At 34.9% G+C, this 14,819-nt stretch overlaps 1 protein-coding gene across 1 annotated transcript in view; it reads left to right on the forward strand.

The window, feature by feature from the left end:
• LOC136979454 (stress-activated protein kinase JNK-like) overlaps nt 1–14,819 on the forward strand; it is a 119,876-nt gene that overhangs the window by 27,522 nt on the left and 77,535 nt on the right. Inside the window, 1 exon segment of the mRNA XM_067275465.1 lies at nt 10,056–10,185. Within this exon segment, the coding sequence (XP_067131566.1) occupies nt 10,056–10,185 (130 nt within the window).

The raw sequence follows: 14,819 nt of genomic DNA on the forward strand, positions 1-14,819 counted from the left end.
AATCTGCGGGTTTGATGGTAAATCTCTTTGCCATCTTCGTATATCACAAAACTGCACCCGACAAGATCGCCGAGACGTGAACCATCAGTGAAAATATGGATATCGGCACTGTATGCTATGTTAAGGTTGAAAGTAGATGTCTCGTAAGGTGGAAGAGTTTCCCTATAGGGGGAAGGCCACTCGATGTCACTATAGTTGATCATTCATGTTGAAGTCTGGGTGGTCTCCCCCCATTTAAAATGTAAGTACCGCTGTTTTTGAGTGATAACGAGGTCGATTGACGGCTTTCTTGCAAGTACTTGAAGACAGCGGTTACTCGTAGTATGAAAAGATTTAGTAATCATGAGTAGAGCTCGTCTTTGTGAAGACACCAATTTCCTATTAGCGTGAACTTTACACGTCGTCCATCCCCAGGCACCACAAGCATAGGTAAGCATAGGGATGTAGATGCCTTCATAAATGGCAGAAAGAGCGCCAGTGGAAAGGCCCCAATCTCTCTTGGCCACCTGAGAAAATGATTGAAGAATAAGACCTGTTCTATTTGTTATATATTCAATGTGCCTGTCCCAAGTCAGGTGAGAGTCAAAAATGACACCCAAGTATTTCAGGATCTGTTCCACCTTGATTGTCATATTCTGCATCTTGAAATGTGGCGGGCATCGGTGCAAATTAGGATGGCCTGGCTTATTAAAGACTATGGCCTTAGTCTTGGCAGGATTAAAACACAGGTAATGTTCAGAACCCCAATTGTGAATCTGCTGCAGCATGTAGTTGGCTTTACGTTCGAGATCAGCCCTAAACTGGCCCCCTATTAACATGATGACATCATCAGCATATGCATAGCAGTTATTTTGTCCAAAATTTTTCCCAAGAAACGAGTCGAAAGTAATATTTCACAACAGGGGCTCGATAACAGACCCCTGTGGGCAGCCTTTGGTAATTTTCTTGTCAACTTGATGTTGCCTGTAACGAAAGATTGCCCTACGATTCTCCAGATAATCCTGTAGCAGCTTAAGGATGTTACATGAGCATTGAATGTCACGGAGCCGGTATAGATAAGGGGCCACCAGGCACTATCAAATGCCTTCGAAATGTAGAGGCTGACCCCAAGCACATATTTATAGTCTTCAAGTAACTGATGGACAGAAGAGACCACGGCATGTATGGCCACTTCTGCAGAACGCTATGGACGGAATCCGTATTGCGATTCACCGAGGCAGTTTTTGTTTTCCATGAACCACATCAGTCTGTCTGCGATTAACTTTTCAAGTATCTTGCCCAGGACAGGTAATAAAGAAATAGGCCTTGTTTCACTGGCGGAACCCCAGGTAGATGTTTCTTGTCCACAAGATCCTTTATGGTGTATATCAAAGGATTCCTTTTGTAAGCAATATTGGTGTTACCAGCTCTTGCCATTTGTTTGTAGATGTTAGAGAGATGATGGTTTTATCTCATCACCTGATATGCTTTATTGTTGTCTTTCTTCATTTAAGTACCTGAGAAGACAGTTATTGATGAGACTTTTTGAGGCTTGGTCAGTAACCATGTTTCTTCATTACATGTGTGATGTGAGTTCTATTTCTCTATTCTGAATATTGGATGAATGCATAAACTCTTTTAATTACTGCTCTAAATGCAGCTGTTTTGAACTGGTACAGATCTTGAGATTCAATTGGGATAAAGAAAGGTTTGTATTCTAATTTTCTGTATACTTGGGTAATGATGCAGCTCCTATGAAATGTCAATTTGATGTCCAAGAAGTGAGCTGAATGGTTACTTTGTTGCTCTAGACTAGTGATTCTCAAACTTTTTTTATCCACTGCCCCCTTTGTCTATAAAGTTATACCCAATGCCCCCTAACCCATTTTCTCTTGTGTGAGAAAGGATTGGAAATATTCTTAGGAAAACTTTTCTATGAATCTCACACTTTGTGCCCTTACCGTACATTGTTCTCAACATCTGGAAACCATTAAACACAATGTTTCCTTTTATCCGTTTAACAGAGGAAAGGGAATGGCTTTCGGTGACCCCAACTTTTGCCTTTGGTCACTGTTCAGTACCCTGCCTCCAGCGTCCCCCTAGATTTACTCACCACCCACAAGGGGCGTTATCGCCACTTTGAGAAACGCTGCTCTAGACTGAGGTGTAGGCCATATGGATTATGATAGATAGATACTAAGAAAAGTGACAAATCCAGTTTGTCAGCAAATTATGATCATATCATTGAGGAGTTGAGTGTACTGTACAAAATGATTTGCTCCTCAAAACTTGGGAGAATATCCTCCTCAAGGCAATGAATTACCAGTTCATGTAATTTGCCAGAAAGCAGGCTGCTCATTATGACACTTTTGCCTTGAAGGTAAGTCATAGCCATGAATTGAAAGAACAAGGAATGATGTACACAAGATTGGCAATTCCAAGACCTTGGTATAATATTTTCCTGCCTTTGGAAAAAGATTTTCAATGTCTGGTAGGAAGCTCCCTGGGTGGTGGAGCATACATAGAACCAAATTTGGTAACCTGCAATAGCTGTTTGGAAGAATAGAATTAACCCAATGAATAAGTCTAGCATTACTTGTAATACTTTGTTAGATATGCAACAAGCCACTATCTTGGCTCCTTTGACTTCAGAAATCTTTGCATTCACCAAAACACATAAACCAGGCATCCAACTATGTCTGGTGGTAGACAAATCAGCAAAAAAAATTGAGAGCATCCTCAATCATTTCATCACATTGCTCAATTATGGCACATACAATCATTGAGAGCATCCTCAACTGCGGCAGCTATTAATTATCAATCCCAGTTTTTAAACACTTAATGAACCATCAAACATCTTCTGTTGCTGAGAAATGTTTTATTAAACAAAACACTAATGTTTTCAACCTAGTGTTTTGTTTAATAAAACATTTCTCAGCAACAGAAGGTGTTTGATGTGGCAGATATCATTGTAGTTTATTCTTCAAATTAATATATTCTCTTCTTTTTCCATTTTTCACATTTTAGTCAAACTGTAGTGCATTCTCACTAATCCAAGTTCTGCTTAGTTTGAACCAATCTTATTTCTTTTCCACTAAATATTCTAGTCAGAAATAAAAAGAAATCATACATTATTTTTTAAAAATATGATGAATTTATAAAATTATATGTGTACTATACATCTACACATAAATACAGTATAACTTTTTTTTAATGTATAAATGTATAATACTCTATGTAACTGTTATATATATATATATATATATATATATATATATTAGTGAAATTAATTTATAATACATAATTAATTTATAATACATAATTAATTTCACCAATCCAAAGAAAGAAAGACAAACTACAGCAGATATATATATATATTATTATTAGTTTGTCTTTCTTTCTTTGGATTGGTGAAATTAATTATGTATTATAAATTAATTTCACTAATCTGAACAATAACATAAGATAATTCAGATTAGCAAGAGTACTGTAGTTGATCATCAAAAGTTTAAATATATTTTTCCCAAAACAAAATATGCATGTTCTGTTACATGGAAGATTAATAGCACTCAATTATGGCACATACAAGTGTCAGTGTGAAAAATTTTCATTTCATAATTTTCTTACACCTTAATTAAAATTATACCAGAGTTATATTAATTTTCTGATTGCAGGAATTTTTCTGTCAAAACCAATCTCTAAATAAACAAAAAAAAAGTTTAATTGTTATCATTTCAAATATTAAAAGTTTTAGATAAACATTACACAGAAATGAAGTACAGTACATTAAGTTTAATGATTCAGTCTATTTTAAAGAAGGTTTGTCATGTTTATTATAACTTCCTTTTGAAAACATGTTACAGAATTGAAACATATAATTATGTTTTCTCAATTATGTAAGTTCATCATAGCATATACAGGTTAATGTCACATTAAAAATCTATTTTTATTTTGCCAATTTGCAAACATTTTAATTGTTATAGTCAGTGGTGATATTCGAAATAGTTAACAAAGGGTTTGCTAGCAGAAAATTTTTCCCTGACAATCACCGACAAACGAAATGGAAGTTTTGGCTAGAAATAAATACAATGCCTTTTCTTGCGATATATCTAATAATCAGTGGCGTATTTGGAAAGTAACGAGCCCTGGGCGAAGACCAGGTAACAATAGTATATTAGTGCTGTTCACCTTTTTTTTATTTAGGCAGAGAAATTTTTTACCACGAATGGCACTGCTGATAATAGACGGATGCCATCATCTCTCGAAATACAATATCCTTTTTATTTCGCTGTCCATAGCCCGACACATGTTCCATAGCCGTCTTGTATTATCCCACGTGCATGAGATCGTGGAATCTCTCTTATGACTGGATCTAGTTTCAAGAACTCTCTTGAATCGATCGCAATTAAACCTCATTTTGGTCAAGAGAGATTGCACCAAGACAGAGTCCCCGACCTTGCTCACAATCTAGATTGAAATGCTCGGTGCGAACGGGGTATAAGGCTCTAGTTTAGTAGTGTTACAGAGTATAATACATATATTTTAATATATTTTTTAAAAGAAACAAAACCACTGAGAAGTGTGTCTTTTCTTATCATGAAAAGATACGATATGAACAGTAAATAAGAGCTTGTATACTAATTTTTATATTAATATTTATAAATTGTACGTTTAATTTATTATATACAAATAAAACCTACAATTTATAAATATTAATTGATGATCCTGTGTTAAGTGAAAAAAAAAAAACTTTTGTCCTATTGCTAAATTTCAATTAATTTTATAACAAATTTTTTGGCAATTTCGTAAAGATAAGATGCTTTAAACTCAAGATTTCCAATATTGGCAAGATTTTAGAGGCATTATTTAGTTGTACAACAATCTCCAAGTCTGTTGCATAAGTGACCAATGCTGTGGTATGAACTCCTCTCTTGATGTCCAATTCATGTTCTCATATACATATGATGATGAGATGTCCCATTTTTCTACATTTTGTTTTGTCATCCCATCAAAAGTTGTCAGGACACTTAAATGTCCCATATTCCTTTATTTTTATATTTGCCACAATTGGTATATTTTGAGCAATTTTGTTTGAGAGCTTGAATGACTTCATGTATCTTGGTGAAATCAGCTGTGGCAACTGTATCTCTTTAAGATCAAATTATTTTATGAAAATTACTATTGAAAGCAGTGTTTAAAGTTGTCAATAGTAATTTACACTACAAAGTATATATCATCACAGCCTGCATAGTAATTGTTAAAAATAGTAAAAGTTTACATGTTTGGTATTGTTCATATTACAATATCAAGCATGTATTATAATTTTTGTTGTTTTAGTTTATCTTAGCTTTATTACCTATACTCCTGAGAATATAAAAGTAAAGTAACCCCATAGTAAGTGCCATTTATTGTCATCACCAATTCAAAACAGTAAAATCCACTGCATTTTAGTCATTTATTAGATAAATTTTAGATATTTTTGTGTCATTTTCAATGCAGGCTGTGCTGATATATACTTTGTAGTGTAAATTCAAGACAAGTGAAAATAAAGGAATATTTTAAATAATTATGTAACATATTTTACACAAACTAAATTTTGCAGATTTTCTAGAATTAGTTAATTTTGATTAAATTTTATACAGTTATCAAACAAAATAAAGAAGTTATATGACAACTAAAACATTTGTTAAAATGCAATTAATTTTTAATGTATTATCTTATTTAAAATAATTTATTAAAACATCATTTCAATAAAAAATTTTTCAAATAAACAACAACAACCGTTAACCGTTTATAGCTGTTTCCAGCCCGATAATTTCGGCTTTGGTTGGTGGTAGCTTTAAAAAATTTTTCATTGAACAAACTATTGTAATTACATAATTTTCAATAAAAACTATCCACAAAATGATGTTTTCTTATTATAACTAGTATTTTTCCAAAAGTTTCCAAAAAAAAAAATTTTGGCATGAAAAAAATTTTAGTGTTCCATTATCATATTTTCAATTTATGGTCACCTTAAACGTACTAGGAGTGAGAAATTACTTCAATATATTGAAATAACTTGTCACCACTATCATTTTCATGTTATATTTTCTTATTTTGTAATTGTACTGTACCTTATAAATACCAGGTATTCTATGTATGTCTTGTCGTCTTGTCTGTCTTTCTCCTTTCTTAGGAATTGATATATTATATGGTTCTTATAATTATGTATTGCTTGCTTTGGCTATTCCTGTAAAGATGCTGTTGAATGTCATAAAAAATGGATGACAGCTTTACTTCAATTTTTTCTATTCTTCAATATGAGAAAGACAGAGAGACAAAGACATAGAATAATAAAACAGATATGATAAAACAGTTGTTTCTTGATAATTTTTGTGTACACAAGAAATATACAGTAGTCACCACTGAACTCAGACCAGGCTGCAGTTAACATGTCATTCAGTAAACAGGTTTAAAAAAAGTAGCTTTGACCTTTTTACATAATTTACATAATTTAAAACAAAAATACAGTAATTAATCTTTATTTTTGCTAAATATCAACTTGATATCTTGCAAGTTTAACAAAATTTGTAAGTCCCCAGATGAGTTTGAAAGCGAATAAATCGCAAAATTTTTGCGTTAAAAAATGATAACGATGAATTGTGTTATGAAAGAGAGAAAACCCTTTGATCTAAACAATGCGACACAAAAATGTAAATGAAACTTGGAACTGGTTGAACACGTGTCAAATAATCTGTAAACTCCAGCACGGGCGCTCATAAACAGGTAGATCTTTGACTCGAGTATTTATAAATTTTTGACGGGATAAACTTTCTTGAAAAAAGGGAAATTTTTGACAGATGAAAAAGATCGTTAAAGTTTTAAACGTCAAGGAAATTACAATGGCCTGAATTATGAGTGCAGGTGTTATAGTATTATAAACAATCCCAAGCAGAGTCGACAAAGAGATATCAGATGTACACCTCAAATCGGACCTTTCCCGCAACTCGAGATGGTCTCATCTTGCACTTGGAAACAAAGGGGAGACCAATTGGGAAGCAAGAAAATGGATGAGGGACCAATTTGAAATATGGATGGTGGACGAAAAACGTATAAAAACTGGGACTTCAAGGTCAAAAGAGAGTCTCCTCTGGATTAAGCTAACAGTCTCCTTCGAATTAAGAACTGTTTCCTCTGGATTAAGCTCACCGTGTGCTTCATAGTGTATTATGCCATCGCCTGAGACATCTCTGTGAATCTTCGATCATTCCCAACACCAAGTGATCCTTCTCATCTGCCCTGGGGTGCAACCGACGCCAAGGTTCTCGTCTGGATCAGTGAAGGACTGTCAATCGACGATGTAAGCATTTATGTTACAAATAAACAGTTTTTGTGTGAAAACGACCCACATACGCATAGCCCTTAGCCATCCCGACGGTTGGGAATAAAACTCTCCCCGTTTCGGTGACCTTACAAATTGAGCCATTCAAACTTGAATCACAGGCATCAAAAAACAGACTCCTGCGTCACCCGTGTCAATGAACATAGACCAACCGATAATTTGCATTTAAATAATGTTACAATTGCAGTATTTCTGAAACAACTGATTATTTTAGCCTCACTTTAGCCTGCTGTAATCCTGTGAATGATATAAGGTACTTCTTTAGTTTTATTTATGAACCTTTGCATTTTGTCTACAATGACCAGTGGAAAAACTGTTTCAGAAGATTTAAGGAATGCTATCATTGCTAAACAAAATCGTGGCATGTCTGAGAGAGCTATTAGAAAAGAGCTAATGCTAAGCAAGACAACAGTGCACCAGAATATTGTTTATTATACTGATCATGGCCATGTTATACCTAACAAAGCTGCTAAACATCAGTGAAAAACTTCAAAAGTTGATGATAGAAATTTTAAAAGAATCGTAAAAATCAACCACCTTGCCACAGATATTGAATGTAACTATAATATGGAATGATACAACTGGAAAGAATATATCTGTTTTGACAACACTCTGGAGACTGCAAGAAATGCATTTCCACTTCTATGCAGCACATGAAAAACCTTTGCTAACAGCACATCAAAAGAAGAAACTGGTACAGTAAGGCAAAGAACATCTTTCTGTGGTCTTATGCCATACTTTTTTTTGTATATTTTATTCGTATATACAAAGGACAGAGGAAGAAGGGAAATGAAAAAAATATATATATATTTCTTTTTTCATTTTCCCTTCTTCCTCTGTCCTTTGTTTCTTGGCCTTCTACTTCTGGAAACTTCTCTCTGTGGTGGCGATGACCGATTTGTAAGACAAAGGGAATGGGTAGCCTGGAGGGCTAAAGAGGAGATAGACTTGTCACTTTTGGCTTAGACGTTGAGCGGTACGAATGGATTTTGCGAAGGTCTCCAGGTCAATTTAGCACCGACTGGACATTTGAAAGAGGCAGTAAGCTAAAGATAGTAGAGACTAGAGAGGATCTCAAACATTTTTATACAACACTTTCTCTGGAAGCTTGTTGAGTAACAAGTAGAAAGAAAAGAAAATCCAAACTCTACAACATCGAGATTTGTACCATCGAAAATAAAGGTTTGAGCTCTAGCCACCACCACGAGGTTGTCAACTAAAATTTGGGTACCCATTCTTGTCTCGTTTATTATATTTTTCTATCCTATCATCTATCCTTTTTTTCCTCTTTCCTTTAGTATAAGTAGTTTTTAAGTAGTTAATTATAGGTTAATCATATTTTTTTTCGCTTTGCGCTGTATATCCTCGGTCAACCCTTTGTTGCGAGATTTAAGATTAAAGATTCTGTATGGGTATCTGATAATTAAAACTGTTTGTACAAGGAGTGTCAGAATCCAAACGAGAACCTGTACATTATATCAAACGCGAGTGAAAATTAAAGAGATTTTTTTATATACGTCTATCCCTTTTTTGGACTCTCTTCTTCACCACGTGCATCTACAACATTTCCTAGTCTCAACAAAAGTGGCATGAAATTCTGTGGTCTGATAAATCAAACTTTGAATTATCAGCAACAGACAAAAGCAAACATGTCATTTGATCTGCCAGTCAAGCTAATGAGCCATCATTGTTATACTGCTCAGTGAAGTTTCATGGTTTGGGGGTGTTTGAGTGCCAGTGGTATGGGTCAGTTGACATTTGTTGATGGAACACTTGCTTCAGAGTAATACATTAACATTCTACAACAGTATTTACTTCTGTCCATAGCAAAGCTATATCCAAATAGAACCTGAATTTTCCAGCAAGATGGGGCCACATGTCATACAAGCAGAAAAACAAAAAGTGGTTTGCAGAAAAGAACATAGAAGTTCTTCCTTGGCCATCTAACAGCCCAGATCTTTTACCAATTGAGAATGTATGGAACATTATGAAGAGACGTCTGCGAAAAAATGCCCCCAGACAGTTGAGGACTAAAAGCATCCATCTTGACTAGCTGGAATTCCATAATGGCAGAGGAATGTGAACACCTAGTCAACAGCACGCTGAAACATATGGAAGGTGTTTTGGCCGCAATGGTGATGCAACAAAATGTTAAACATGCAATGGTCTATGTTCATTGATGGGGGTGATGCAGTGGTCTGTTTTTTGATGCCTGTGACTCAAGTTTGACTGGCTCAATCTTGTTAAACCTGCAAGATATCAAGTTGATATTTAGCAAAAATAAAGATTAATTACTGTATATTTGCTTTAAATTATGTAAAACATTCATACAATGAATCGAAACTATTTTTTTTAAACCTATTTATTGGATGACATTAACTTTGGCCTGGTCTGAGTTCAGTGGTGACTACTATATAAGATCATTCACATATTTGTGTAAACAAGAATAATAATACAATATAATTGAAATTTCTTTTTGTTAGTTCTATTTTGAGGCCCCTTTATCCCTGGCCCTTTGCCTGTGATCTTGTTGCTCCTGCCCAGTTATAACACTCTCTCTATAATCCAACCAGTACAGGAAATCTCAGGTTTAAAGCATTTGGAGCAACTGGAAATTTGTCTGATTAAAGATAAGATGAATTTTTCATTTTACAAAGTTAATAAATTTATATATTAAATTTATTTATTTCAGTGCTGCATATGATACTGTTACAAGACAAAATGTAGCTATTAAAAAACTCAGCAGACCTTTCCAAAATGTTACTCATGCAAAACGAGCCTACAGGGAATTTAAATTAATGAAACTTGTTAATCATAAAAATGTAAGTATTTTTTATAAAATATATTTTGTAGATATGATTATATATATAAATGAGAATGTTTGTTTGTTCACTATATGCTCCTAGGCTGTTCAACCAATTGCTATGAAATTTGGTAGTTATGTTCAAATACTTATAACTTAGATCATGTTGCACATTCCACCCCAAAATATCAAGTGCATTTCTATAAATCGATTAATTTTTATTTACATTCAATGTTCTGAGTTACACGTAGTGTCTATATGCAAAAAGTTAACAAAACAATTAATTAAATATAATTCTTACAAAAAAGGATATAGTTTGTAAAAATATATATTATATTTACTGAATTACTGCAACAATGATATAGTGTGAAATGGATGAGCCATTATGCCATTACTGCAACTGGTAGCGCACAGCACTTGCTTGTAAAGAGTGCAGTAGTATTTTGCCTCTGTATATCATACTTTTTCTGTTAGCAATAGAGTCATGTCAGTTATGTATCTAACTCTGTTCAGAGGAAAATTTTTTAAATTGAAATAACATGATTTGCAGTACAAATCGGAAGTTCATATATAGGTAATCTTGTCCTTTTCTCTTACAATTTCCGTGTTTGGTCTCGATTTTAATCTATCTAACTCTATTCTCAAGATTAAGGAAGGTCAGATATGGACAGATGACTGAGAATTTATAGCTTTACAGTTTTTTAAAATTGCAGCCCAATAAGTATATTCCAGTAACTGAGTGGATAAAACCACTGAACAGCATTAGATGGTCATGGTTCACGCATGGCCAATGGACTGGCCAAGTGCAGTTTTCTGGGTTTTCTTTGCATTAGTAACACTTCAGTTGGAGCCAACTTTATATAAACATCTTTCCAGGATGCATCCTCCTTGGAAAATCACTCATGTGTCATGTTGCCATAACTAAATAAACCAAACTAATTCCAACAAACGATTATTTATTGTGACATCATCATAATGCTGGGGCAACTTTTCATCACAGTGTTCCCAATTCTTTTAGTGGTGGTCTTGTCCCTGTACATCACACTTCTCCTGTTAGCAATAAAGTCATGTTGATCATACATATAACTTTGTTTAGGGAAAAATTTTGAATCAAAGTAACATTATGGAAGTTCATATATAGTTAATCTGGGCCTCCTGCCCTAAGATTTCCATATCTGGTCTCGACTTTCATTTATCTAACTCCTTTTTTGAGATTAAGGAAGGACAGGTAGATAGGTGACAACAGTGGGAATTTATAAGTCTACAATTTTTTTCAAATTGCAGCCCAATAATTGTCCATAAACACAATATTTACAAGCACTTTCCACATAGTTTATACAATCTGTTGCCAAAATTTTAAAAAATTTATTATCAAATAAAAGCAGTTATTCTAGCATTTTTACGGGATTTTTTTTATTTATACAAGTCATACAAAGTCTTTCAGACCTTTCAGACGTTAAGGTTAGCAATTTCAATTGCATGCAGGGCCATCACAACCCATCCAACATGGATTACTTTTCAAATATTAATAGTAGACTGGTATTAATTAATGAGTAGTTGTTGACCATCCTCTTGTCCAGGAGGAGGTCAATGACTACTTTTGGTCGAATTAACTTTGACTCTCTTCTGCAACAGTTTCTTCTTTCTATCGGACCAGCAGTATGGTGGCACTCAAATAGAAAAATTACATAATATAAGGTTACTGGCCAGCACAAAATATCATTTAAGTGGTTTTTGAGGGTGCCAAGTTTAAATATTTGGTCCGTTTTTTTGGTGAAATTTGATTGGTTGGTAGATTACCATTTGATATTTGGCTGTGAATGATACAGTTTCTTAGAGTTAACATTATAAATATTATGATATCTGTAAAATTTAAGATATATTTCAATTCCTGTCTACTTGACCATTGAATTTGTGCCATTTTGTAGCATCCGAGTATTGTGATAAACATGACATTGGTAGGCTGAAATAACCAAACTCTTTACATAGTTTTTGTTTTAATGTTTGCTATATTATAGTACTCTGGAGTTGCACAATTGCTCTGCCCAACTTGGAGAGATAACAGTATAGAAGATTTCTCGGAAAATTACCATGGAGTGCTCCCAAAACATCATTGGAAGACATTGAGGAAGACGAAATGATGAATGGATCCAAGATTGCTCGTGGAAGTTGATTGATGGGAGGAAAGATGCAAAACTTAAAAGAGACCAGGCTAAAACAATGGCTGAGATGAAGGAACTAAGCCAAAGATACAAGATACACTGAGTTGGATAAAGAAAAGCCATCAGAAAGTCAAGAAGGAATGGTTAGAACAAAAGGGTGCTGAAGTGCAGGAGGCTCCTGATCGGAATGACTCCAAGACCCTGTACTGCATAGTCAATGAACTAACTGGAGTTTTCAAGAAACATTTAATCAAGCGGAACTGACCATCATATACGATTTTGACATTGAGGATACAGAGGATGAGCTTTAGGTGGACACTGGTGATATTACCCTTGAGGAAGTGGAGTTTGCAATTAAGAGCCTAACGAATAGTATGGCAGCCAGTTTCGATGAAATTACAGCTGAGATTTTGAAGCACAAAGGGCAGCCCATGTTGGAAAAGCTAATGTTATAGTTTAACTGGAGCTGGCAATATGGGGAGGCCCCAGAGGAATGGAAAAGGGGTGCTATAGTCAGAATTCCTAAGAGAGGAGATATCTCCAAATGTACTAACTGGCGAGGTATCACCCTCCTTTCTGTGCCTGGAAAGGCATTTTGTGCGGTCCTCTTTTGATGCCTGCAGATTGCCCTCAATCAGTGCTTGCGGAAGAGTAAGCTAGGTTTTGCTGCAGAAGATCGCAGCAAAACCTAGCTTTTCTCTTCAAAATATCATTGAACAATGCATTGAGTATCGATATTCATTGGCCAACAATTTCATTGATTTCAAGAAGGCTTTTGACAATGTTCACTGTGAGTCCCTCTGGCAAATCCTGAGATTATATGGTGTACTGACAAACATTGTCACCATTTTCAAGACCTTATATCTGCATTCAAGTTGTTGCATTAAGACTGAAGATGGTGATACTGACTACTTTGAAATTACGACAGGAGTCAGGCAGGATTGTGTCCTGTCCCCTTTTCTCTTCTCATCACTCTTGATTATGTCATGCAGTGGGTAAAAGAGTCCGGTGTGCACTTTGGGGATGGCATCCAGTGGTTTGACCAGGACTGTCTTGGAGATTCGGTTTTTGCTGACAATATTGCCCTATTAGAGGAAAGAGAGAGAATACTACAGCAAGCCATGGTCACATTGGGTTGGGAGGTGCACAAAATTGACCTCAGGATAAATGCTGAGAAGATGAAAATTATGCATGTATGTAACACAGCCCAAATGCAGGGAGTAATTGTTGGAGCACAACGATTGGAGGAGGTGGGGAGGTTTACCTACTTGGGTAGTGTTATTTCCCAAAATGGCGATGTGGAAATGGACCTGAAGTGCCGCAGCAGAAAAGCAGTGACAGTCTTCTGGCAGATGAACAAAATCTGGTCCTCACCATCTATCTTATTGAGAATCAAATTCCACCTGTTCATGTCCATCATGATTCCGATAGCTGTTTATGCTAGTGAGTCCTGGAAGACATCAGGAAACATCAATAGAAGTGTGAGATCACTGATTTAGAGGCCATTAATTGAATAAATTTTCAATTTTATTTAATAATTAGAAATAATATTTTGTAAACTTGAACAAAATTTTATCTCACAGGATGTTAATACTTTCATTTTGTAAAACAAAGGAAGTTGATTTCCTGTTAAAAGATGAGTCAAAATTGCATCATTAATGGACTTGGCCGATTGCCAGTCGGTCGTCCCCATAAAAAGGGACTATTTTGGCACCAAAAGCACGCAGTTCTACGAAGTCCAGAATACGCCATACTGTAACTAAGCGCAGTTCATCAGAGGTATAATCAGAACTTGAACCGGCCACACAAACTAGAAGAAGGCAGTCCATGGAAGGATAGAAGCCATTCTTATGTGTAGATAGGCAGTGAGCCATATTTAGTTAGGTAGATCATCGGAAGATCTATTATATGGTCAGTTCAATTATGAATAAAAGATATGACTGATCTAAATTCGTCATGCTATCTTACTAAAGAAGAAACCCTTGAGGTATTATAATTGATAGATGGTTGTAAACTCTTTGCACATTTAGGGTTAAATATAGAGCGAATAAGTTAATTTTAGTTCTTTCGTAATTAGTTAATTTCCATGCCTTTATTTATCGTATTTTATGGGAATTCATTTGTTTATTTTACTATGTATATCTTGTGATTATTCTAGTTTAAGTTTCAATAAATATAATCTTTGTTTTAATTAGAAATTGGGCTTGGAATAATTCATTGGTCGCTCACGTCATTTCGCGAGTCGATTACTCACATGTGGTTATCCGCGTCCTAAAACTGATAACCTGGTGTCAGACCTGACCAGAAGAGGTGATTTAGCAATCAACATAATGTTGTGTGAATATCCTATTGGAAAATCCTGGTAATACAATATTTCTTTGGTCAACTTTTTCCAGCATTTAACCTTCAAAATTTGTCAGTTTTCTAAGATTAGCATAGTATCTTTCAGTGACGATTTGGCCTTTGCAAGATAATCCATCATCGCTATTCT

This window comes from Centruroides vittatus, unplaced genomic scaffold, assembly GCF_030686945.1.
Source record: "Centruroides vittatus isolate TY-2023 unplaced genomic scaffold, ASM3068694v2 contig_620, whole genome shotgun sequence".
NCBI classification, from domain to species: Eukaryota; Metazoa; Arthropoda; class Arachnida; order Scorpiones; family Buthidae; genus Centruroides; species Centruroides vittatus.